Here is a 27,063-nt window from a genome sequence, read left to right on the forward strand (position 1 = left end):
TCATGTCCATAAAAAAAAAAGCACGATACCGGTAGTAAATCGAATTTAAAAAGAAATTCAAAATAAAAGTTCCCTCTTCCTGAGAATTCAATCGTTGCCCGGAAGTAGAGTCGGTGGAATTCTTCCTCAGATTGGTATCGCAGCAGAAAGCAGCGCAAATGTGCAGGAAGGACTGAGACCTGCCGAAAGCTGTGGCTATTCGACGTGTATTATCTCATTTTTATGGACATTCGGCATTCACCCGGATCGTATCCTGTCAAATATTATACTATTTGATGCCTTCTTTCATAGTCGCGTCTAATAAGCCGAACAGAAGGTGCTCGTGAATATTGGTAAATAACGGGCAGTAACTTAGATGTTGACAGCAGAGAACTTACGTTGCCATCCAAACATGGTGCTTTGACAGAAGGGATGCTGCATCGCCAGTATGGAGTCTTTAATATTTTATTTAGTGCTGTTAGCTCCACTTCTTGCCCATTCTGCTGTGAAACCAGCTTCTTTTGAAGAAGAATTGAGAAATCAGGAAGAGGTACAAGAGTTTGGTAAGTTACTCTGAGAAAGCTATTTAAATCGGCTCAACAAGGAAATACGAGTTCAAACTGCTAAATATACTGGTTTCTTAAATGGGGATATATAAATATGGGTTATTTTGATGTGTGAGTTCAGTCTTCCTTCCTTTTCCTGTTTTGACTCAGTCATGACTGCTTATGTTAGTTCATTTCCTCAAACAGGGAAGGTGCTGTATTTGCAGACTGAATGGAAAGGCATTTTGATATGCTTCTCCTGCAGTAACGTTAGAGTCTATGTTTGGGTCACTGTATGATCATATAAATGAACTTACAGTCTGTAGTACTGACCAAGGAATATGGTCATGTGATTTAAAAGGTGTGTGTTGGTAAATAGTGGTGTTCTGCAGGAATGGTGATATACTGTATGTGCATTACTTCATCCAGATGCGCTCAGCTTCTTACTGTCAGACTTTGATGTGCTGCCTGCATCAGGACTCCAGCTCCACTCGCTCAGGAAGAGAGATGTTGATGCCCAGTCACATGTGGAGCGGCTGGTCAGCTTCACAGCTCTCCAGAGGTAAAGCTATCAGATCCACACATGCCTCTCTCTTGCTATTACATGGAAGATCATGTGATAATCTGTTTGTTTGTTTGTTTGTTTGTTTATTTATTTAGTTATTCTCTAAACACCCCAGATTTCTATTTTAACAATAAAAAAATAGATATAGAATAGAATACAAATAAATAATACAAATACATTATATATATATATATGTATGTATTTGTATTATTTATTTGTATTCTATTCTATATCTATTTCTTTTAAATTGCTTGTGTTTGTGTATTTATTGTTTTATTGTATTTATTTTAAAAACATTTTATAATAAATTTTTATTCATATATATATATATATATTATTATTATTATTATTATTATTTATTATCCTGTTATCTTATCTATATTATTATTATTATTACGTGTGAGAGTGTTTGTGTTATTTTCTCTGGCCACCTCTGACCTCAATTCACGATTTTGAGGCTGATTCTTATTTTAAATTTTCACTGCACTAAAAACATGTTTATTACATCTTTTTTCAAAGGCACTTCGATCTGTACTTGACAACAAACACACAACTTTTCACGGACAACTTCAAAGCTGTTTTCGTAGATGAGAATGGGAAAGAGGACCAATATGATATTCAGTTACAGAATTACTTTAAAGGACACGTAGTGGGTAAGACATGCGATGAGGTTATTAGCCTCGGCTGAGAACTGAATTTTCTTGTTTTTCATCCATGATTGTTTGCTATCCCAACAGGAGAGCAGCACTCACGTGTGCAAGCACACATAGACGGGGACGAGTTTTCAGCCCACATTCTTACTGAAGAGGCTGAATATAATGTAGAGGTGATTTGTTTACACATGCTCCTCAAATTCTTCATACTTTAAAGCATTTAAAATTAGTTTTACAAAGTACTTTTTTTTTTTTTTTTTACAGTATGTTTCAGTATCTCTTGTCTTCTTCGTTAGCCCTTGTGGCGGTTTACAGAGTCGCCTCCTGATGGCCGATTGCTGGTGTACCGCTCAGAGGACATTAAGAATATTAGTCGACTGTCCTCACCCAAAGTGTGTGGATATGTGAACGCTGATGCCCAGGATCTCCTGCCAGAAGAGGCAGCAGGACAAACGGAACAGGAGGAGGGTGTGTATTTACATATGTATAATAATATTGATGATAATAATAATATCTTTTATTTATGAAGTGCCTTTCCCAAGCTCAAGGTCGCTGCACAGGGAGATAAAGTAGACATGACATCAACAAGATACAAACACAGACACACACAAACACACAGTAATTAAATACAGTAAAACACTAGATGTAGTAGGCTGGAAATACTTTGAGAAAAGTTTCATGGACCGCATTTTGAGAAGTGCAAACAAATCCTCATGAATAAAATCAAGCCCCGCTCACATTATCTATCATTATCAGTTTTTTTGAAAATTTCAGAAAATATGTTATTTGACAGAATTACACTACCATTAAAAACGTTTTATTTTTATAAATTAATAATTTTTCTCAGTAAGGATGCATTAATTTTATCAAAAGTGACTTTTACTTCAAATAAATGCTTTTTTTTTTTTTTTTATCAAAGAATCCTGAATTTTTTTATCAGTTTCCACAAAAATATGAATTAGCACATCTGTTTTCAACATTGGTAATAATAAAAAATGTTTCATGAGCACCAAGTCAGCTTAGACATCACAGGAATAAATTACTATTAAAAAAATAGAAACTCTATTTTAAATTGTAATAATATTTCACAATGTTACTGAATTTTTAATCAAATGAATGCAGCCTTGGTGAGCGCAAGAGACTTTAAAAAACTAAAAACCGAAAAAATTGCTAACTTCTGAACAACAGTGTAAATATCAAATGTTTCATGTTGTCTTAAAGGTCAATTTGTTTTGTTTTTGGCCATTTTGAGACAGACACATTTCGTTATGAGAGATGCCTAAATGGACGATAGATATTCAGTTTATTCACATGCTGATGGTTGCCTCAGCGGGATTGTTACTGCATGAGTGTGTAGGAGTTATACATTAGTCTGACAAAGGCCGCCCATTCAAGCATGTAGTCACCCAGCATTGACCTCCTGCCATGAGAATTGAAAATATTCTGGAGACAAAGCATAATAATTCTGTTGAACAACTTCTTTATTTTTCGTCCTCCATTATAATATTCATGGAAGTCCCCATTGTGTAGCATTAAATTGGTTAGATCCATTAATGGATATTGATGCTCTGGGATTTACATAACTAATTAGAAATAACAAAACTCATAGTGCACCATGTTTAGATGGTTTATATGTTTTGAATGCAGAGCCTCACAACAGAGAGAGAAGATCCACACACGACCACAAGAAGAACACCTGCCCGCTGCTGTTGGTGGCAGATCATCGCTTCTTTAAGCACATGGGCCGTGGAGAGGAGAGCACCACCCTCAACTACTTGGTGAGCAAAGCACACAAAATAGAACTGGAAAGGAGGCATGTCATTGTTCTTTTTCTGTACAACAGAGCAGTTTGATACACTGGGGATACAATTCATATTAACACCATGTTCTCAGATTTATTGATGAAAGTACGTCGAATTTGAGCATTTTGTGTTTTTCAGATTGAGCTGATAGACAGAGTGGATGATATCTATAGGAACACATCCTGGAATGATGAATTTATAGGATACGGTGTGCAGATTCAACAGGTGACCTTAATAACTTTCGCAGTTTTCATCTTTTCTCTTCTACATTTGACTTTTAGTTTCTCTTCATATTTGTTAAAGGGATAATTGAACAGTTGAAATTTGAAAAGCATGAAAAACGGTGCAAAGGCACTTTAAAAATATGTTCCATATATGACCTGTGCATTATATAACAAGTATTCAAGTTGTTATTCTATGAAAATCTTGAATGAATCACACAAGTGGTTCATTAATATGTTCTGGATGATTCATTCACAAATCAAACTGATCCATTTCTTGAGCACAATTTATCGTTTCACAAATTTATCAGTAAATAACAACTTAAAGGAACACTCCACCGTTTTTTTAAATAGGGTTTATTCACCTTCTTTCCTACATTTAGATAGGTGGGCAAATGCATTTTTGTCTCAGTGCATGCATTGTTTTAGTTTGACAGGGTCGGCGCTAGCTTAGCTTAGCATAATGAATGGAATCCTTTGTTGCCAGCTAGCATGTCCTGAGTAAAAGTGATATAAAAAAATTAAAAAACCCACCTAATTACTTCTTGTGGCCTGCGTATTCACAACAAGTACAAATAGCGATGCAGATTAACACTAGGCGATTTCCTATGCAGATATTGACTTGGGACTATATTAGGGGGAAGCACAGGCGAAGCACTGCTACTTGGGCGCAGAGATATCACGCCCAAGTAGCAGTGCTTCGCCTGTGCTTCCCCCTAATATAGTCCTTAATATATAAGTCAATATCTGCCTAGGAAATCGCCTAGTGTTAATCTGCATCACTATTTGTACTTGTTGTGAATACGCAGGCCACAAGAAGTAATTAGGTGGGTTTTTTTTATTTTTTATATCACTTTTACTCAGGACATGCTAGCTGGCAACAAAGGATTCCATTCATTATGCTAAGCTAAGCTAGCGCCGACCCTGTCAAACTAAAACAATGCATGCACTGAGACAAAAATGCATTTGCCCACCTATCTAAATGTAGGAAAGAAAGTGAATAAGCCTTATTTCAAAAAACGGTGGAGTGTTCCTTTAATTTTAGTCTGTTTCTCAAATAAAGGCTTCAGGCGATTTGTAATACAACACGCTAGTCGTATAAAGCACTTTTATGATACCTTTATGGTGCTTTACATCCTTTCTAAAGCTTGAAAGCTCCAGGCTGCATGGAAAAGAACAACCGGAACATTATTCAAAACGGCTCCTTTTGTGTCCCGCAGAAGAAAGAAAGTCATACAGGTTTATGGGATTGTCCCAATGCATCCCTGATTTTCTCATTGGTAGAACTGGTGAAGTCAAAGTGATCATAGCAGCTGACTCAATTCTAATAGGTTTCATCAGACCACAAAAATTTCCAAATTTTGTCACATGGCTCGTTCTTGGCCTTTCTCAGAAGTGGCTTTTGGTATCTATTTTCTCCCATTGTGACGAAATCCATTCCATGCATTACAGTGGAGTTCATGCGCTCAATGCTTTGCCTTTTTATAAGCTTGTTATTACGTTATCTCAATGTGCAATGTTTGATGAGTTAGTGTTATCTTGCCATCTAAGATGTAAATATGCCAACAGATAATCATAAATAAGGTGCCCACAAAAATTGCTCCAGGAGAGATTCATTACAATATGGATGGAAGCCCACCTGATAGAACTGGCGGTGTGTGGGATGTGAAGAAGCTTCTGGAAGTAAGTGCCATGGAATCCTTGGAAATATACACAGGTCAAATTTTAATGATCAATCCACAACAACAATCCAGTTTTGGGGTCAGTGAAGTTCGGGTCCGATGTTATCGGCTGCAGACTGTGAAAAAAGGATCGCAAATGCAACAAAAAGACATTTCAAAAGACAGTTAGGATTCGTCAGATATCATCTGGTTAGGGTGTGTGTCATTGATCCCTGCACAAATACATGCTGTCAGCGTGAGGTCTGATTCACTAAACAGTGACTCTTATGGTTTGATTTGAATCATACTAACTCTTTCTGTGAATTCATTCACAATAGACACTCTTACTGAACTGTGAGTAACTTTTCTATTGTTTGATTCGAAATGAACCGAGATCCGCTACTGTTTGTGAACCTCAAATCAGTCTATTTACCGACAGGATGTTCATGTGACAATGTGTATTTAAAGATATTCAAAATGTTATTTAAATTTATTATTATTATTTATTAAATTAATTAATTTAATGGTTTTCTAAAAAATATATAGTCAAAGGGCAATATTATAAAAAAAAAAATTTTGGATCCCAAAATAGATTTTTTTTTTTTTTTTTTTTTTTTTCAAAAAAAGAGAAATGGCACAATTATATCAGAATCACTATATTGAATATTTATGCACCAAATTTATATCAAAATGTAAAGAAACTTCTGAATGACCATCTTTATCAAGTAATTCTGTATTTTTTATTTTTATTTTGAAGAGACATTTTGACTTCTAAAGCTGAGCGCCAGAGGCTCCCTCATCTTTTTTTACTTTTATTTATTTAAAGGTCCCGTTCTTCGTGATCCCATGTTTCAAACTTTAGTTAGTGTGTAATGTTGTTGTTAGAGTATAAATAATATCTGTAAAATTATAAAGCTCAAAGTTCAATGCCAAGCGAGATATTTTATTTAACAGAAGTTGACTACATCGAACGGTCCGTTTGGACTACATCCCTCTACTTCCTTCTTTAATGACGTCAGTAGAACCGTTTTTTGACTAACATCCGCCCACAGGAATGCTCCCTCAACTCTACCGAAATTCGTTTATGTACTTGCGCACTTCTAATAACTTACTGTGTTTACTCAGCTCTTACGGTGATTTTCTGAAGTAAAACTGACGCTTCATCTTTTGTGTAATGTACAACAAACTTTATTAAACTCATCAGTATATGTTTGATCATCATTCGGACAGCAGACTTGTAGGCTATTAATAAATAATGGATACATACAAGCAGATGACAAATACGTTATAATGACCGTAATTAAACTACTAAACTATACCTGTTTCATCTCTATACAGCACTCTGACTCTCTGTAGGCATTATTGTTCGACTCGAAATGAACACCGTTACTGAGAGTTTCTGATATTATCATCATTCCGTGAGATGAAATTGTCCTGAGAGAGTGTGCGCGAGCTCATGAAGCTCCGCCCCCTGTGTCGTCCAGCAGCAGCTCATTTGCATTTAAAGGGCACACACTAAAACAGCACGTTTTTCTGAGCCCCAAAAAATGACAATTTAAACATGCTGTAAAAAATGATCTGTTGGGTATTTTGAGCTGAAACTTCACATACACACTCTGGGGACATCAGAGACTTATTTTACATCTTGTGAAAAGGGGCATAATACGGGACCTTTAAGAGGAGCCCCGAAACACTGATTTGTAGACTCTCACTTTCTCATCTTTCTCTGGGTTCTCTTCAGCAATTCAGCTATGACATCGCAGACAACGCCTCTGCAGTTTGCCTTGCCCATCTCTTCACCTATCAGGACTTTGATGATGGCACTCTGGGTCTGGCATACGTGGCCCCCTCCAAACAGGGATTGGGAGGGCTCTGCCCTAAACGTAAGGATCTCTACAACTGCGATCAATGGAATTCCACTCAACAGTGCTTGACTTTGCACATTCATTTTGTCTTACAGCCTACTTTCCATCATACTCTGTCAAGAAACCCAGTTACCTGAACACTGGCTTGACAAGCACCATGAATTATGGGAAAACAATTCTGACTAAGGTTTGCATACACTGCTTTAAATACCACTTGGATTTTGTACACTAGATGTTTTTAGCAGGAAGCACAGTGATGTATCCTCTATCCAGGAAGCAGATCTTGTAACCACTCATGAGCTCGGACACAACTTTGGAGCTGAACATGATCCGGACAATATAGCTGATTGTGCGCCCAGCGACGACCAGGGCGGCAAATATGTCATGTACCCTATTGCGGTCAGCGGAGATCACTTCAACAACAAGGTATTATCCATCCTGTGCTAAATTACTTCTTTTGACATGTAGTTTCTTTTTCTCACTCACCTATTGTTTCCCTCAGCGCTTCTCCAACTGTAGCAGGTATTCAGTCAGTAGGGCGTTAAAGATTAAGGCCCAGCAGTGCTTTAAGGAGAGGAGCAGTAAGCTGTGTGGGAACTCCCGTGTGGAGGAGGACGAAGACTGCGACCCTGGACTGCTTCATCTCAACGACGACCTCTGCTGCACAGCTAAGTGCAAGTTCAGGAAGACGGCACAATGCAGGTAAAGAAGTTAAACGTGATAGACCAATATATCAGCCATTTTGAGATTATTAGCATCAACTTTGCCCAGATCTAATCACAATAGTGACCGGCGCCCACTATTTCACTATTTGGTCTTCGTTCCTGAAGTATTTTCCCCAATTATTTCCTTCATAGGGATTTAAAAAAATGCCTCAATCTAAGCCATGAACCAGACCAACAAGCTCTGAGATGTATCACGATATGAATACATAAATGAAATAGAATATTAATAATTTAAATAAAAAATACAAAAAATAATTAATATTAAATTCATTTAATAATAAAAAGGTAGATGAAAAAACTGTACTTAAAGGAGAACTCCGGTCAATTTTAACATTGAGCTAATTTTTTTGTAAATTTGGAGTGCTGTCAATACAGAGAACAACGACAAAAATCGGTGTTGCCTACACCGTGTTATCCTCTTTTTAAAATTTGCACCCTCTTGACTTCAATGGGGCAAGTTTTAAACCTGCTTTTAGCCTCTTAATATACTTGATGTGTCATTACAAGTGCACAGCCAATGTGAGTGATTCCTTCAGAGTGAACACGAGTGAATCTGACTGCGGTAGATGTGAAAGATATGAATAAAAATTATGTTATTTAAGCCAGCGCAAATACCTGTGTTTACATCCTGTTTTCGGTCAAAGTCCAAAGTAGTCGATTGTCGAGTTCACGCGCGTGATCATAGGTAACTAAAGGTAACTGTGGTAATCATAGGTAACTGTGCACTTGTAATGACACATCAAGGATGTTAAGAGGCTAAAAGCAGGTTTAAAACTTGCCCCATTGAAGTCAACAGGGTGCAAATTTTAAAAAGAGGATAACACGGTGTAGGCAACACCGATTTTTGTCGTTGTTCTCTGTATTGACAGCACTCCAAATTTACAAAAAAATGAGCTCAATGTTAAAATTGACCGGAGTTCTCCTTTTATGTCTTTTATATCGGTTGTTTTTTGCGCAATAAATGACATTATCAAATAAAAACACTATAAAACTAAAGATTTATAGACATTGGTATATATTTATAGCAAAATGTATATATATGTGTGAATACACTCCCATTCAAAAGTTGTTTTTTTAGAAATGAATACTTTTATTTAGCAAGGATTCATTAAATTGATCAAACGTGACAGAAAAGACATTTATAATGTCAAATAAACGCTGTTCTTTTGAACTTTCTATTAATCACAGGATCCTGAAATCTTGTTTTCACAAAAATATTAAGCTGCACAACTGTTTTTAGCACTGATAATAGTAAAAAAAAATTTGAGCACCAAATCAGCATATTATAATGATTTCTGTAGGAATAATACTCACACACACACACACACACATATATATATTTGTTGCTGTGAGTATTTGTGCCTGACGTTGTTTTCTGTGACCCTCAGTGACAGGAACAGCCCCTGCTGCAAGAACTGCAGGTTTGAAAGTGCAGATAAGATCTGTCAGGAGACCATCACTGCCACCTGCAAGAACATGTCGAGGTGCACAGGTCAGCCTGCTCACACTAACTTTACTGACACGGAATAATATAATAACTAATAACATACAACTCCACACTGTCAGTGTAGTTTATCCAGACCACTACTGACCACACCTCCTTATATTTGGTTGGTTAACTTTTTAATCCTTGTGTATCCCAGGCAACAGCAGTGAGTGCCCCACGCCTGGTAACCTGGTTGATGATACAGAGTGTGTGGACAAGGGTCGATGTCGGAAGGGCGAGTGCAAGCCTTTCTGTGAGGCCCTGCATAGCCTTGAATCCTGCGCCTGCAATGGTGAATGTCTCAACAAACCCTCCTCTGCTTTCTCACTAGTGCCCAACAGAGATATCTATTTGAATGACCAGTGTTGATACCTAGTGAGCAGCGATGGACAATATAACGTTGTTTCTATGTATGGCAGACTGAGGCTAGTTGTCACAATTTGTTTTACTTCAGTTGATATTTTTCAATTTCTATATAGACACAGACCTTAATATCTTGGCTACAATAAAGCTTTTGAACATTTACTCCATTATTGCCCAGGAAAAAAGATGCGTGTCATATTTAGTTTTTTTAGTAATTAATAATTTTTGTATAAATTACTAAGAAATTGTATTAATCTCAGTAATATTTTTTCATGGTTTTGAAAAAAGATTTTGATTTATTTGATCAAATACACATTAATATTGTGAAATATTATTACAATTTAAAATAAGTGTTTTCTATTTTAATATATTTTAAAATGTAATTTATTCCTGTGATGGCAAAGCTGAATTCAGTGTCACATGATCCTTAAGAAATTATTATAATATGCTGATTTGATGCTTTAGAAATATTTTCTTATTATTATTATCAAAGTTGGAAACATTTTTATAAAAACCATGATGCATTTTGTCAGGTTTCTTTTATGAATAGGAAGTTCAAAAGAACAGAAAAACATTTGATAGTGTAAATACAGACCATGTGACTTTTATCCCCAGTCTTCCCTATATGACAGCATGTAAGATGTATAAAAAGGCTGAAATTACAGGAATATTTAGGCTATTTTACACAACATTTACTCCAAATAAATATAAACAGAACCTGCACATATATTGGCATTTGTCATTATCACATTGACCGATATTGGCCTGTTAATTGTGGAATGGTCCATGTCCACTGAAACTTGCGTATTCTAATAATCGAGTTCACTGTTTTAGCCTCCATTATGAATGCAAAAGTGCTGAGTCTGTCCATTTGCTGTGATGTTTTTCAGAGACCGAGGAGTCGTGTAAAGTGTGCTGTAGAAGCAGCGACGGGCAGTGCACTCCCTTTTTTAGTGGAGGGTCATTTCTTTACCTGCGCAAGGGCAAACCCTGTACCGTTGGCTTCTGTGACGGGGCCGTGAGTGCATTGCTTGTCTTATCTTTTGACAATGATCATTTATCAGACTGATAAATAGTGTTTTCTATAAATGCTGTTGTGCTGTTCATTTCAGGGCAAATGCATGAAGCAGGTCCAAGATGTCATTGAACGTTTATGGGACTTCATAGACAAACTGGACATCAACACATTTGGTAAGAGATAGCAGAGTGAATTTAGCTAGAAATCGTGCCGTGAAATTGACTTTTTCTGTATATTTAGTAAATGCCAATGGTGACTCTTTTCTCTTTTCTGTCAATGTGCAGGGAAGTTCTTGGCTGACAACATAGTGGGATCAGTGGTGGTCTTCTCTCTCATGTTCTGGATTCCCCTGAGCATACTGGTGCACTGTGTGGTGAGACTTATTTCACAAATTTCAATGTTTTTCTGAATTGATTTTGTGTGAATTTTCTGAAATTCTGTTATCATTTACTCACTGTCGTGTAGTTCTAATCCTCTGTCACTTTCTTCTGTGAACTTATGTGGTAGAATATACAATCCATGCAATAAGTGAATGTGAATTTGGCTCCAAAAAGGACAAAAAAAACTCTATCATAAAAGTGGCCCATGTGGCTTGTACACTATATTCCAAGTATCCTAAAGCCAAACGATACTTTTAGTATTTATTATTAACATTTTTAATTAGCGTTTTCAGTATTCATAGCCACTGCCTTCTGGATTCTTCACTGGAAACCGAAAGTAACTCACTCCCGTTAAACGTTTACTTTTGAATTCATGCACCCGGGAACAATACAAGTCGACACAATTATGACTACAAGTTTACTAAAAAGTATTACCTACTAAAGCAAGGTGGAGTGGCCTTGGTTGGCAACATGTACAGTGTATTATGGGTGTTGATGTTTTCCAAATATTTGGCAAAAGGGAAGATAGACAAACGGCCTTTTTTCTCTAGTCAGGTAGCACAGATTTTTTTTTTTATATATATAAATTCTTCGCCTTTCTACTGTATAGGCAGCCATGTTTTATTGAAAGGCCATTTTGCAAGCAGTTTTTCATCTAATATTTATATTTTATTTTATTTCCACTTTTTTCAATCAACAAAAATGATTTGCAATAGTTCAATAAGAACACTGTGAGGAACAGTCTGAAATTGTATGGTATTTTGCCACAGCCTCATTTGTATTGCTGTCACATGCTGTCACCATGTTATACAGAAGTAAAGGCATTATGGTGATTAAATGATGAAAGAATTGTCATTTTTGGCTAAACAAGACATTACAGTGATCATCTCTCTTTGCTTGCTAATAGGACAAGAAACTGGATCAACAATACGAGGAAAACTCCAAAACCATGGCGTTCCCTTGTGTAAGTCCTTCTGTCATAAAACTACAACTCCCAAGATGGACTCCTTACTCATGCAGCGGAGATCAGAATACTAACAGACTTGCACACTAATATGCATTAAAGTCATTCAGGACCCCAAAGTAACATATTAACATTCAGTTAGCATGGCGTCTTTAATCAGGGCTAGTAGTGTATGACTTGTGGCTTGTTTGCTCTGACCCTTGTGGAACCGCAGCAGATGGTGGTGGAGGTGTGTAGTAGAGCTCATAACTCAGGTGAGTGTGCGTCATCCCCTTCCCCCCTCTCCCGGGTGTGACGAGTCGAAGTGCGCTGGTTGTGACGTGTCAGATGGGCCGACTGAGTTCAGTTCAGCTTGTCCTGTATGTCTCGTGCACTCAGTGTCAGTGAGGATGTGCTGGCGGTTTCTGGTTCAAACGTGTTTTTTGGATGCAGTTCAGTACTTGAGCGTTTTAAATGCACGGCTTTGAAACTCTTCTCTTCATTTGATTTGGTTCAGGAGATGTGAATGGATCGCATATTTTGCTGCATCTAACTCAAGTGTAGCATGCTGTTCATGTTATGCATAGGGATGGGCATCGGTTTGTCTACTCGTTTAGTGGACAGATACAGTAAATCAAAATACTTTAACTGTGCTTCCGTTTAATTTTTTAATTATTTTTGCTAATTGTAATAGATTTTTAAGAATAATTTTAGCCAAAATTAGATCCTAGATGTTACAAAAAACTGAAGAACATTTCATTTTTATTTCATTTTCTGCTCACTTTTGTGGTGAATTTTCAGTAAAAATGCTATTATAAAAACAAAATATAAATAAAAAATAATAGATTATACATTATTTTATTTTTAAACAATGGAAAAAAATGGCTAAAATTTTTAAAAAGTTCAAATTTAAATTCAAGTTTTGGTTAATCAGTAGTTGGTTTACGTACACAAGCACCATACGAATGTTTTTCCATTGTGTCTTGGTGTTAATTCAGTCACTGTTTTAAGATGATGTCACGTTAAAAAATACTTCAGAACACTTAGTTTCATGCCATTTTGTTCTCGAAAACCTTTGTTTTTTTTCATTGTGGCGTCTAGATCAGTGGTTCTTAACCAGGGGGCCAGGGCAACTCAATTATTCAGTTATATTAAAAACAATAATTAAAACATAATTAAATTGATAAAAAAAATCAAGATGTAAACTAAAATCATTTATTGTTATTGTTATTTTTTATCTTTTTGAATCACAAAATATATTGTTTAATTAATTTAACATATCAATACACCCAGTTTAATTATAATAATAATAATTTGTTACATTATATAGCGCTTTTCTGGGCACTCAAAGCACTTTACATATGAAGGGGGAATCTCCTCAACCACCACCACTGTACACCACACACCAGCTTACTGGTGGAGAGGAGACAGAGCGATGAAGCCAGTCAGTATATTGGGATGATTAGGCCATGATGATGGACAGAGGTCAAGGGGCAAATTTGGCCAGGATGCCGGGTTAAAAACCCCTACCCTTTTCTTTCTTTTTTTTTTCTTTTTTTCAAAGGATATCCTAAGTTTTTTATGACCACAAGTCAAGACCTTGGTTTAATGATTATTTATGTTAATAAAAAAAAAAGTTTTAAAAACTAATATCGTAGCCAATATAGTGGGATCTTTAAAGAAATCAAGTTTTTAATGTTGTTTATACTGTATGTCTATGTGGTGTTTTTAATTAGCCTGACTACGTCAGTCTTCGTACTTCCGCTCAATTTCATTTCGCTTCTGTACTCAGTCTGAGACAGTGTCATAGCTTTCCGTTTTCCTCCGGCCTGAAAACAGCCGGCCAATCAACGAACAGAGGGCGGGCTGAGAGCCGTGACGTAGACGCTGATTGTACCGTGGATGCGTAGATTTACTTCACATAATCTGCAAAAGTCGTTCACAGCCATTGTGCACTCCGGTATTTCGCTCAATGGTTTTTGTTTTCGCATCATACATGTGTTTACAGTGGAAGTTAGATGCGGCTGAGCATGCGCATAACACACGCCATAACCAAAAGTTATGTGATTGGCTTACGGGTAACCAATGATTTTAAACTTCAGACAAGCGACCCCCGCGAGAGAGAAAACACTTCTCTATTATGCCATTCCAGACTCTGTCTACGAAGCAAAGCGAAGTAGCAGAGTTTGGTATTACCAGGCTAGTTTTTAATATTCTTTAAAGGAGGGGAGAAATGCTCATTTTCACTCAATCTCCTGTTAATCTTGAGTACCTATAGAGTAATATTGCATCCTTCATATCTCCAAAAAGTCTTTTGTTTTATTATATTTTTAATTGAAAGATTGGCTGTACCGAGTCTTTCCGGAAAAAAACGAGCGGCTGGGGGCGGGCCGTGTGGGCGAAGCTAAAGCTGTGCTAACGCGCCGAGCTAACAACACACAGAGACATTTGTTCAACAGTTTTACTCACCGTTCCAACGCACGACCGCGAACCTTTATCATTGTGACTGCTCGATCCTGCTCGATCCTTAAGCATTGGACGATCTGGGCTTTGTTTATAAAACAATCATCGTCGAAATGCAGGGAACAACAGTCTTACACAACGTTTATGCTCAGGAAAACAAACTCCATCCACGGGTGCCTTAACGCCGGGTTCTTTGGGAATCTGTGCAGGGTTGTCTTGCCCTGGCAACTAAAAACACACTTCTTTGGTGACATTGACTTCCCAAAAGCCGGGCAGGGCGCTTTGATGGCGAACTGCTTTCACTCTCTTGCTCTGTTTTACGAGTGCGCGCGCGCCCGCGATCTTACCGGAGAAGTGCCCTTAGGACCCATATAAGGAAATTCCGCCCTCTCTTACGTCAGACAGAGCCATACTCGAAAAAAAAATTCCGAAACTTGTGACAAACCGAAAGGACAATTTTTGGAACAAAAATACTCCTTCAAACGTACAACTTAACTTTTGAAACTTTGACCATGTTTAGCATGGGAATCCAACTCTTTAACAGTGTAAAAAACTCAGTATTCATGAAACAGTAATTCACCCCCCCTTTAAGACAAACCATGTGCAAATTCATCATTCAACACCATTTCGAGTATTTTCTACTGCATCTTCAACTGCAGTGTACCACCAAAGACCGTCTCAAAAACGCGGTTTCCTACCATCACAAAAAACAATCCTGTCGATGTGCGGAACAAGGCTTTTCTTCACCGACTTTCTATGATGTTCAAAGTGTTTCTAAGGATGCTGATTTTTAGAAGGCAGCTGTCTGACTCGATGATGGCGAATGGGGAAATGGTTTGTGTAACATTAGCAACACATTATTAACTGTTTAATAAGGTAGTCAAGCCAAAGGCTAATCATATTAATTACAGTTGTCTCCGACATTGTAGAGAGCGACACATAAAACACTTTACCATTCTGATACATCGACTTGTAGATGACCCTGTATAATTCGTTCGTCCTCTCATAAATAGCTGAATTAAACCAATATGTCCACTTGCCATTGTAGCGTTTCCCACAGTTGACCGAGTGGATCAGGTAGTCCAAGCTGGTGTGATTGAGTGGAGGCGGAGACTAATTTGCATATTCATGGTAAAACATTTAAATGTAATTTTGATTATCAAAGAAGAGTTTTAATGGATAAAATGATTGACTGCAGGTGTGTCTACTACTGTGTTGGACAATGCGGGGCCTTTGAGTCAAAAAAGTTGCAAACCACTGGTCTAGATGTTTTTGACTGGAAGAAAGAAACTTATGATACGCAGTTATAGTGCTTTCGTAATCGATCATTGCTGTCACTTCCAAGTACCCGTGCCCATCCCTAGTGATGTAGTGAATACCATGATAAGCTTTTCGGAAGTCTTCCTCACTGATTCTGTCACAAACTTCTATCCTTAGAGCGCAGAGATGCTGAGCAGTCTGGAACCGGCGCCCTTCCGCATTGTCAAGGTCTCTCATCCACCTTCAGTGGCAGCACGACCTCAGCCCTCAATGGGCCCCGGCGCGTCATCGGCACAGGAGACGCTCGCCGCCCCAGGCCCTGTCAGCCTCTCCGCCGCACCCAGAGTGGATCCGCTGCGAATGGCCACAATCGAGGAGGACCCCAGCGGAGACTCCTCTCACCTGGACGAGGAGGAAGGCTTCCCTCCAAGCGGCACAGCTGCCAGGTCCTTCGAGGACCTCACCGGACAGGCAATGCCATCCCGCGGGGACAAGAGACGGCTGAAGAGACAGGCGCGCATTGACAGTAAGGAGACCGAGTGCTGAGGACGCTCGTATTCAAGTCAAAGATCACTCGAATGAGACAAGAGCCGTAATAAACAGTGCAATCAGGCTTCATTTTGTTGGTGCACTTAAAAGTGTATGTGACGTGTAGACTGCTGACACATCTCAGTTGGTTTTTTAGAAATTTTGTACCATTCTTTTAATGCACAATTGTCGTTGATACAGATATAGTGTCACTTAAAAGCAAGTCAGTACCTGCCAAGAGAAATGACTGATGTTTGGTGAATATAAAAATTAAAGGAATAAATTCAATACGGCTTTGGACAGCTGCGAAATGCGACTAGCCTATCAGTTTTTAAAAGCAAGCAAAAATACATGTTGACAATGAAAGTTTAAGGGGTTAAAGTGAAAGTGAAAATGAAAATTCAGCCTTTTGCTCACCCTCATGTCGTTACAAACATGAATAGCTTTCTCTCTTCTGTGGAACCACAAAAGGAAACATTTAGAAAATTGTGGGGGTGGGGGGGACGGGACACTTTATTTTTTGTCCAAACATTGAGAGTCAAACATTGAGAGTCTAATATTTTTTGGACCCCATTAACTTTCATTGCATGGACAAAAACAGTGTAAAACATTCTTCAGAATATCTTCTTTTGTGTTCCACAGAAGAAAGTTATATAAAGGATTGGAACAACATGAAGGGGAGTAAATAATGACAGAATTTTCTTTTTAGGGTGAACCATTCCTTTAATAATTTGCCTCATATACTTCCGCTGTAACTGTTTAGGTACTTTTAGTTGTTTTTATAATCTGAAGTACAAATCAAAATTATTTTATTGTGGTAACTGACAAATCAGATGCTGTCTTAAAGGGACAGTACACCCAAAACAAATTCTGTCATTATTTAATCGCCCTCATGTCGTAATTTTTAAGTACGGCTGAGCTTCCATTTACCAGATTTGCTGAGCTCTATGTATCTGTTGATCAATGTATATATGTGAACAAAATCATAAAATAAATCTGTTCATTATATAAAGAGTGTGAGAAGTGTGAAAGTTTTGGGAGAATGGACTTTCACTGGAGGGACTTTCATTAAAAATACATTTGTGTTTTGAAGATGATTGTACGTCTTATGGGTTTGAAACGACATGAGGCTGAGTAAATGATGACAGAATTTTTATTTTTGGGTGAACTATCCCCTTAACTTGTATTTAACTTGAAATATTCCTTTAATACAGTCAATATGTGCCTTGTAACACAGTTCCAGTAGTGCAAATTCTTGTATTGTCATTCATTTATACCTCATTACAAACACGAGCAGCAGGCCTCTATACGTGTCATCACTTTTAATGTTGCACTGGTCGACTTGCTGACAAATTTCGAGATATGCATGTTCTATGCCATATGTATATAAATTACTTGTTGTATGATTATGGGAACTGTAAGAGGAGATGCTATTTATAATGAGTTTTCTTGGCTTAATGATAGAAAGTGCACATGATGTTAAAAATGTCTTCATATATTTTAAGGCTTGTTCAGTTTAATATGTGATCTCTACACTCTAGTCTACAGCATCTCGTGTAATTTTAATATACCAGTATGAATATGTGAACCACTGATTACAGAGCCAGGGATGTGCATATTTCATAGATTTCATCTTTTTGCCACTAAAACGGATGGATGTATTAATAGGCGTGACCAAAATCAATCGATACTTTAGAAGTATTAGTATAGACTATTATGCCCCCACTGTGAATTATCAGACTATGACTATTAAAGTTGAGTTTTAACAACGTTTTCATGTGCCATAAGTCAATAGACTAAATATATATTTTGTATTGTTTCTTATATTCCTGTATATAAAATCAGAAATAATTAAAACCTCTCACTAGAAATGTCAATCTACTATCCTTAAATGTGCTTGATTGTTACATTTATTCAACATATTCTAGGGATATGAACCCACATGAATAAACTGCCTCTACACTGAAGTGTTTCTAATTACTTTATGGACCTAGGCTGAAAAAAAATACATTGGAATTTTGCTAGGAGGTATAAAATGAAAGTTGTCATTGTCCCTACTAGAAGCTTTGTGTGTGTGTGTGTGTGTGTATGTTTAAACGCCAGTAAATCAGTTGGCCTCACCAAACCTTTAATACTTCAGAAATCTGAATATTTTTTGGCAGAACATGAAACATAATCTGTGACATTTGTCATTTAACTTGCTTGAGTAACTCAAAATACTCCTTGTTTGCAAATAGGGCTGGCGGCTGCTCCTTCCACCATTTATGATTAGTGTATCCAAAATGTTCTAATTTAAACCACAGGAACTGAATGGCGTTTAATCCGCTGTGCATCATGTGACCTGAGTTTTAATCACACAGTAGGCTGCTCTCAGGGCATTTTGGGTCCACATCCCCCCAGTAAGGCAGAATGAAGGGCAAGTCAGCCACTCGCCTCTCAAGAAGTGTCCATAAATGCTCTGCCACAAACTGGTTTCCTTTATCAGAAAGATGCAGTCCATCCGAAAGATACACTGAGAAATCCTGAGGGGGGAAACGCATTTGTTTATATTCGTTATTTTCATTTCAATGTTCATTCACAACAGTATGTGCCAGCATGTGCGTTACCTGTCCATCTTTTTGCATGAGTGTCCAGAGATCCAGAACATCCACACCAGACTGTCCTGCAGCCTGAACACAAGCCTGCGCATACTGACCAGCCACAGAGTTCAACCGATTCAAAGCTGAACCTGATGAAAATCATATTCAATGTGTGTGTGAGAGACACTTTGTAATTAAATACTAGATTACTGCTAGCTACACAGTCTATATGGCCAAATGTTTTGTTTTTTTAAATGGGATGAGAAACGGCACGCAATATGCAGCAATACACGTTTCATATGTTTTGCATGTTCAATTAAGTGATCTGGATATTTTGCATTTTTAATACTGGACAAGATTTGAGTAAAACATATTAACTGGTGTCCAGTTGCATAATTCAAGAAACAGATGCTAAAAATGTCGGTATGAAAATAAGGGGGATGCATGGTAAACTTGTTGAAATTAATGAAATTACCCTTTTCACCATTTACAATAAAACTAGTAAAGTTGCATGTACAAAATTTGACAGATGTTGTACAATTACAATAGAATATATGATTCCATTTACAGCTAAAACACCTGGTGCACGCTCTTTATTAATGATTTTTGCTGAAGTTTTTGTAGAATAATTATACTTCACTGTCTACATTTGTTAAGTACACTGTATCCCTTACTGCAAAGCACTAGTGTCCAGCATGCAGTACACAAGTATTGAACACGACCTAAAGTCAGGAGGCGTGTCACCTTTTAGCAAGCACTCTTTCTCCCAGGCGGATTCTTGAAGTGGTGGTGGTGTGATGAAGATGATCTTGTCACTGGACACTCCTATAGACACCAGATATCTGACAATGTCTTTCAAATTCTCGGAGAACTCCTGGAGATGCACGTGCTGCGCGGGGTTCTTGTCTGTAAACAAAAACTATTGTGAGTCTCCTAAATCACCGCCGCTGTTGTTTAGCAGTGACGCACAACACACGTGACATAGTCTTACCTTCCAAAGCACAATCATTGGCGCCAAAGAAAACAGTCACAGCCGCAATAGGAGCATCAGAAATGGGCACAATGCGAGGAAGCACAATCTTAGCCCACCTTGTGTTGTATCCCGACAAGCCCCTGTTTACCACGTCGCATTTTCTAATGAATCAAAGAAATGATCAAATCATCCGCTGCGGCGGTGTGAATACAATGATGCATATCCGTGTGCTGTCATGAACTCTGTAAGTTACCTCTCGAGTTTATGAGAGATTTCACATCCCCATCCGTTCGCTTGAAAGGCAAACTGAAACAAAAACAATGTATGTTACAGTAAGTATAGAAACTCAAATGGCACAGTGACTCAAAATGTTACCTGTGTTATTGAGTCGCCGAAGAGAATGATTTGGGGCCATACAACTTTCTTCAAAGTCGACATTGTAACAGCAACACCTGACGACTTTACAATTCACATCAGACTGCGAGGAAGAAGCAGCAAGGCATTAGCGGTGCTTCGTTCGTAAATGATTCGGAGTTCAAATCTTTGAATCATTTTCTTCCACGATTCACTGAACGATTCACTGTCACAGTAGAAGCGCGTGACTGCTTTCAAAGATACGCGAGCCGATAGCTATCTTCAGAACAACTGCTTACTGTTTAATAAGTAAATACATAATATAGCTTACAGTTACTATTGTGTTATTCCGTCCATTCTAAACGTAGCCACTTACGAATTTATGAATTAATTAATTAATACAGCTTATAGTTAGTAAGCTGATGTTCTGTCCATTCTTAATTCATTAGCCACTTGCCACTTAAAAAAAAATAGTATGTGCAGTATTTTTAGTAAGTAGAAGTAAGTTGATATTCATTCCAAACTTAGCCACCTACTAGCGTGCGTCCCCTTTAAGAGGTACAGGGTGGAGCCATACAGGAAGTGAAGTGTCAACGCACGTCTCGCCAAAGCAGAGAGAGAGAGAGAGAGAGAGAGAGAGCTACCGACCGCCGCTTTGATGAACCATATTAATAATTATTACAGCCCTACACTGCTGCATATTGATCTCAAAATAGAGGTATGCCCAGTGTGCTTGTTTACCAAGTTCATATTATCCATAGTTATTTATAGAAATGCCAATAAACGACCAAATAACAGCTCTTTGCGTTTGCATTAATCAAGTTAGACGTGGGTCAGGGGTGCCGCTGAATGTTTATCCTAGCAACGGGTTTCCGTTATTTTCCAAAGGGTTTTCGTTAACATTGTGCTCGCGGAGAGCTCGTGTCTATTAGTAATCACACACCACGAGCTAGTGCGCGAGCCGAGCGCCTCTCTGTAGATTACTAGAAAGTTACCCAAAGTTTGGCACCATTGTTTTATAGGGGCGTGGGCTCATCTCGAACCCCGAGAACATGTTTGTCCATGATGTTTCTTAAACTCGTATAAAGGCAGTATTGATATGTAGCGTAATAAGTGTATCTGAACAGAAATATTACGTAAGGAACCTAATTGTTCATTTCGCTTACACTCTTGACTCATAGTTATTTGGTTCGAAGTCAGTCTTGAGTGTGTGTGAATATCATAAAACGATTAATTTAAATGGACATTTTTGAACTGATTCATTGGAATGAATCAAACTTTCCAACATATTAATAATTGGATAATTACAGTATCATGTTATAAAATTATGAAAATTATTTTTATCAAAAAAAATGATTTCAAGGCCTTAAAAGTCTTTAATTCTAATTTAAATCTTTAATTCTCTGTTTAATTCTAATTATAGTCTCTAAAATATTATATTGGCTATATATTGCACGTTATCTTCAGTGTTAGATCTTTAATTCTCTGTTTAATTCTAATTATAGTCTCTAAAATATTATATTGGCTATATATTGCACGTTATCTTCAGTGTTAGAGTCATTTGTACCAGCTTTACAGAGAACAACTACGGGTGTGATTTTGATTAATTTAAAGGTGCACTATGTAACTTTTGTTTTATGTAACAACACTACATGCATTTTGTGGAAGGACATTGTTTTGGTTGTTCTTGTGCAGATGATTCTTGATTCTGTGATTCTTCCTCATAGAGAAAGAGAGAGAGATTATCCCACTACTCATAAATTATTTACTACTAGGTTTAAGAGAGATAACCAGTTTAGATTGAAAGAGTCTCAGGCTAACTAGCGGAAGACGTTACTGTAGTTATACCCGTTAATAGACACTTCATTGAAAATAGCAGCACAGCACTACAACAACCATAATGAAATTACCCTCCACAATAGATAATGCTTTACAATGCTTGAACTCTGTTAGAGAGCTACATATGGCAATTTATCTTGTTTAATAAAATACCTTACTCGCCTGTTGAGTAATAAAAACAGCATCTCCGCGTTGCTTTTACAACGTTTCAAATCCCTCAGTTCTCGCCATCTCCGAAAAGCCAGGCCAATGTTGATTCTCGTTTTACCACGAGCTCTGTCTTGATCTCTTTTGCCAGCAGACTCTCCTCTCACGTTTTGGAACAAGGATTGATGGTGTTTTGACCCATTATTTGAAATTTTGCAAAAATAAAACTGCATAGTCTACCTTTAAATGGTGCTAAAGCTGATAAATCTCCTCAGACTCTGCTGCCATCTGCTGGTAAGCTGGAGGACTGCAGCACTGGCGTCATGGTGAAGGATGTTTCGAAAGGTCAAGAAGCGCCACAGCAGCAGCAGCTCCCAGAGCAGTGAGGTCAGCACTAAAAGCAAGGTCAGTTCACCAGAAGTAATCAAGTAGTTGACTGAATCTCCATTTGCACATTTCTGCTAGGTATAGAAAGCACATACTGCATTAGTTATGCTAAATGACATACTTTTTTAACTATGAATTGAGCCAGTATGCCTGTACTACAATATAATAAAATGGCAGCTTCATAACAGAGAGTGCAGTGAAAGAGGTCTTGGCCAGTATTAGCTCATAAGGCATGCATGGATTCATAATACAAAAATCCTTAATAAAAAAGTACAATATGCTATGATTTGGGACCTAATAATTTACAGAAGAGTGAATTGGGATTCAGTAATTCTGTCTGCTGAGTTCTGTATTCCACAAAGTTCAATATAAACTGTAATTTCCCTTTTTTCAGTCAGTAGATTCCAGTTTGGGAGGCCTGTCTAGGTCAAGCACAGTCGCCAGTCTTGATACAGACTCCACCAAGAGCTCAGGTTAGTCTTTTAGAAACGCATGCTTGTATATTTTTGACTCCGTAAGAGTTCCTGACCTTGTTGACTCTTCAGGTAACGCTGTGTCTGACACGTGTGCTGAGTTCAGAGTCAAGTATGTGGGAGCCATCGAGAAGCTGCAGTTTAAGATGAGCAAAACCCTTCAGGAGCCTCTAGACCTGATCAACTTCATCGACGCAGCTCAGGTAAGGATCTACAGAAGGGGAAGGTGTAACCCCCTTAAAGGTGCAGTGAGCGATTTCTGAGGAACACTGTTGATATTTGAAATCAATCCAAACAAACACAGCCCTCCCTTCATTGCTCCACCCCCAAAATGCACAAACACTCAATGCAAGAGTGGAGGTCTGTTTATTCCAGCTGAAACCAGGCAAAATAATACTTCACGAAAATGAAAGCAAAGATGACAAACGAACGACAAGGAAGAGCAAAAAATGAGTACAGTACACAAGACTATGTACAATGTTGACAGTCACCAGCAGCACACCAGCTTCAGACAAACAACGACACTCAAAACTGTCCTGTTACTGTAGTTTACATTACAAAAGCATATCTTGGTTCTGTGAAACATAGCAAAACCAATGTTACTCCATTCTACGTATGGATTTGAAAAAATGCATCCTTGGTGTAAATTTTCAGGCCTTAGGTCTCTCCTGTGCTGGAAAGCTTTTCCAATATTACCGCAGGTCTTAAAGCACTCGCCTGATCAAAAGCCTTTTGCAGTGATATTCCTGACCTTTTCTCTTTTGCAATCTCTATTTTTACACTCAAATCTCCCTCTCTCCTCCCCCATAATGATTGGCCAATTTTGTTGTGACGCTCGGTCTGATCCACTTTCAACAGTGTTTCTCAGATGTATTCTCAGACCTCTGATCTAGCGAACTGTATTTAAAAAAAAATTTTGTCTGAAGCTGTTTAAAAACCTAATCTCATGTATTTACTTTAAAGCAAGACGGAAAACTGCCGTTTGTGCCTGGAGATGAGGAAATGATTCTGGGAGTGTCCAAGTATGGAGTTAAAGTGGCCTCATTAGACCAGTGTGTGAGTTGACTCTGTTAATATGAGAGATTTGGCTCTTTTTCTTTTTACACAAAAGTAAAAGAGCATGTTGAGAGAAGCTTGAAATTCATGTTCACAAAATAATGTGGGACTGCATGTCTTGAACTCGAACATCTATCTACACCACTATGAAATACAGGATTTCAGTGTAATGGCATGGCTGGGTATCTGATTTGTTATTGATTCTCTCTTTTCTCAGGATGTGCTTCACCGTCACCCGCTCTACCTGATTGTGCGTATGCTTTGCTATGATGATGGTCTGGGTGCTGGAAAGAACCTGCTCGCACTGAAGACCACTGATGCCAAGCAACATGACTGCAGCATCTGGGTGTATCAGTGCAGTAATGCGGTAAGACCTGAAAACAGGAAGTGTTTCTGAGAGCATATAAAGGTCTGATAATGTAGCAGAAATATTTAGTATTTCATTATTTATGTATTTGCTTAGCCTGGTTAAAACCAGACCATTCTCAGTAGTAACTGAGTTATGGTCTGGCCAAGCTTCATTAATAACTCATTTCCAAAGGGGTGTCACCAACGGACGTCGCTCAAATGCCTCTGGGCGCAATTGGATAGACCTAAAACCAATCAGAGCGATCGTCATCGTGTAAAGCCATATGCTGCGTCCCAATTCGCCTAAGTTACACTACGCCATAAAATGATGTACTCTTTTTGTGAAGAAAAGGTATTTATTTTTGAATGTGTAGCAAAAAAGTAGGCAAGCTTTGGGACATACTACTTCGTCATCTTTATCGGACGGATCTGTCGCGTGCATCCTGTCACGTAAACTGCCCTGTCAATCATCTTGTCACAGTTAAATCCTCTATTAAATCTAATTTAGTTTCCTACCGTATCGGAGATAAATGTAGTAGCATGTTCATCTGCCAGTGGGTCTTTCATGGAGACTGTCCTCATGTGTTTGCAATTTGAATATAATAATGCCTTTAAAAGTTGAACGGACGTTGCTCAAATGCCTCTGGGCGCAATTGGATAGACCTAAAACCAATCAGAGCGATCGTCATTGTGTAAAGCCCGCCCCAACGTTTCTGATTGGTGCCGCGATTTCGACGGATTAGAAATGGGCTTGAATGAGCTCTTTGCCAGACTACTTGCAGAGCAAATCTAAATTTGCCGGAAGTTGTCTGGGTTTTCCCAGGCTAGTATTTGCTCTAAAACGGCTTGAAAATGTAATTTTATTTTATTTTAAATTGAAGGAACCATCATTTAGAACAAAAAGCTACTCTAAAATTTCAAATTAATTCCTGTAATGCAAAGCTGAATTTTCAGCATCATTACTCCAGTCTTCAGTGTCACATGATCCTTCAGAAGTCATTTAATATGCTGATTTGGTGCTCAAGAAACATTTCTTATCAATGTGGAAAACAGTTATGCTGCTCAAAGCTTGGGTAGACAGTTTTGGGGAGTCTAGCAATAGCAAGCTTGCTAAAAAAAAAAAAAAAAAGCACCCTTCAGAGCGTCTCCAAAGCCATACCTCCTCCAAAACTCATGAACTTGCACATCCAGATCAGAGTCTGCAAAGTGTTCAGTGTGGCAGTGTACATTGAAAACTCTGCTCTATTCTGTAGCTTTAACACATCATTTTTGTGCTCTGCAGGAACAAGCCCAGGCCATCTGTAAAGTCCTGTCCACCTCTTTCGACTGTGCTCTGGCCTCAGAGAAGTCCTGAGGAGTGCTGGGAACGCTCTGTTCTTCCACCCTCACTGGTTCCTTCAGCAGGAGGAGGAAGTCAGTCTGTTTGTGGAAGGTGCCCTTTTTAAACAGATATGCTGGAATTTGTCTCACTTTGATTAATGTTAGTACAGCTGTTCGGTCTTCTCAACCACGTTTACACCATATTCATTAGTCCTACCCAGCATCCTCTCCTCCTAACAACCCCAACCCAAAAGTCCAAGTTCGGGCTGCGTCTATTTTTGTAACCTAATTTAATTGTATTTAATGTAAATATACAACAACCTCAGAGCATATTTCCCACTATGGGCCAGTGAATCTGTGATTTCTTGGGCTCTAGTGGGATTTGTGTTAAGCGTGGTACATTAATGTCAGTGGAACACAAAGATGCTGTAAAACCCAAACGCCTTGTATCCTGCACTTCTGAACATGCCCGTCTTCTGTCGTCCTCCAGCGTCCTGGTCCAAGTGGGATCGGATCAGTTAATACGGTACAATAAATCAATGCGAATGTAATGTGGAGTTTCTTCTCGTGTTTTTTTCCTTATCCCCAATAGATGGCAGTGCTCTTTAACCTATTGAGTTATGGACCTCTTTATTAACCCATCAGGAGGTTATTGTCCTTTTATCTGGCAGTTTCACTTAATCTACCTGAATAATGCAACACATGAACAAGATTCATGTTTTTTTGATTTATTCCAGTTTTCCCATTTATTTGTACATATATGCATATATTTATATATTAGCAACAATGACGTTTATGGTAAACGGATGAATAGAGGTTGTTTTCATCTTAGTTAAAAGTGTACTGTAACAGTCTTATCTAACAAAACGCCAGTCATTATCAGTTTAGCTCTCTGTTTACAATTAAATATGCACAAAGCAAAGTCTACATTTATTTACAATCACAGCCGGCCAGGTGCCGTCCGTATACATTGAGCTGAACGCAGGATAATTACATCCCGTCACTGCCCGAGTTACAGGTCACTCTGGTCCGAGCTCAATCAAGACTAACGTGACTGTAATTAAAAGTTACATAACAGACTCTATTAAGTTGCTCTGCAACCACATCAAACACTCGTGACATTAAAAACG

The 27,063-nt window shown here is 38.1% G+C and overlaps 3 protein-coding genes across 3 annotated transcripts; 2 read left to right on the plus strand and 1 right to left on the minus strand.

Moving 5' to 3' along the window:
- The first annotated feature begins 75 nt into the window (after window positions 1-75).
- Window positions 76-18,230, plus strand: adam17a (ADAM metallopeptidase domain 17a). The gene is made up of 19 exons (XM_081347714.1): window positions 76-542; window positions 954-1,086; window positions 1,609-1,742; window positions 1,827-1,915; window positions 2,039-2,210; window positions 3,390-3,520; window positions 3,683-3,769; window positions 5,335-5,448; window positions 7,168-7,309; window positions 7,387-7,478; window positions 7,565-7,717; window positions 7,794-7,993; window positions 9,405-9,508; window positions 9,660-9,794; window positions 10,756-10,883; window positions 10,978-11,056; window positions 11,168-11,256; window positions 12,171-12,227; window positions 16,107-18,230. Exons 1-19 carry the CDS (start codon window positions 428-430, stop codon window positions 16,473-16,475), a joined length of 2,523 nt encoding a protein of 840 aa, XP_081203840.1. The 5' UTR covers window positions 76-427; the 3' UTR covers window positions 16,476-18,230.
- iah1 (isoamyl acetate hydrolyzing esterase 1 (putative)) lies at window positions 16,613-21,370 on the minus strand. Its single transcript, XM_081347715.1, has 6 exons — window positions 20,385-21,370; window positions 20,263-20,315; window positions 20,028-20,170; window positions 19,781-19,942; window positions 19,064-19,185; window positions 16,613-18,979 (listed from the first exon to the last, which is right to left on the minus strand). The coding sequence occupies exons 1-6, from the start codon at window positions 20,445-20,447 to the stop codon at window positions 18,806-18,808; spliced, it is 717 nt and encodes a 238-aa protein (XP_081203841.1). The 5' UTR covers window positions 20,448-21,370; the 3' UTR covers window positions 16,613-18,805.
- itgb1bp1 (integrin beta 1 binding protein 1) lies at window positions 20,592-26,852 on the plus strand. The gene is made up of 7 exons (XM_081347716.1): window positions 20,592-21,081; window positions 22,625-22,754; window positions 23,131-23,209; window positions 23,282-23,412; window positions 24,173-24,265; window positions 24,483-24,632; window positions 25,896-26,852. The coding sequence occupies exons 2-7, from the start codon at window positions 22,683-22,685 to the stop codon at window positions 25,965-25,967; spliced, it is 597 nt and encodes a 198-aa protein (XP_081203842.1). The 5' UTR covers window positions 20,592-21,081; window positions 22,625-22,682; the 3' UTR covers window positions 25,968-26,852.
- The last annotated feature ends 211 nt before the right edge of the window (window positions 26,853-27,063 follow it).

The sequence above is a fragment of the Scardinius erythrophthalmus genome (assembly GCF_964197995.2).
Source record: "Scardinius erythrophthalmus genome assembly, chromosome: 19".
In the NCBI taxonomy this organism is placed as follows: Eukaryota; Metazoa; Chordata; class Actinopteri; order Cypriniformes; family Leuciscidae; genus Scardinius; species Scardinius erythrophthalmus.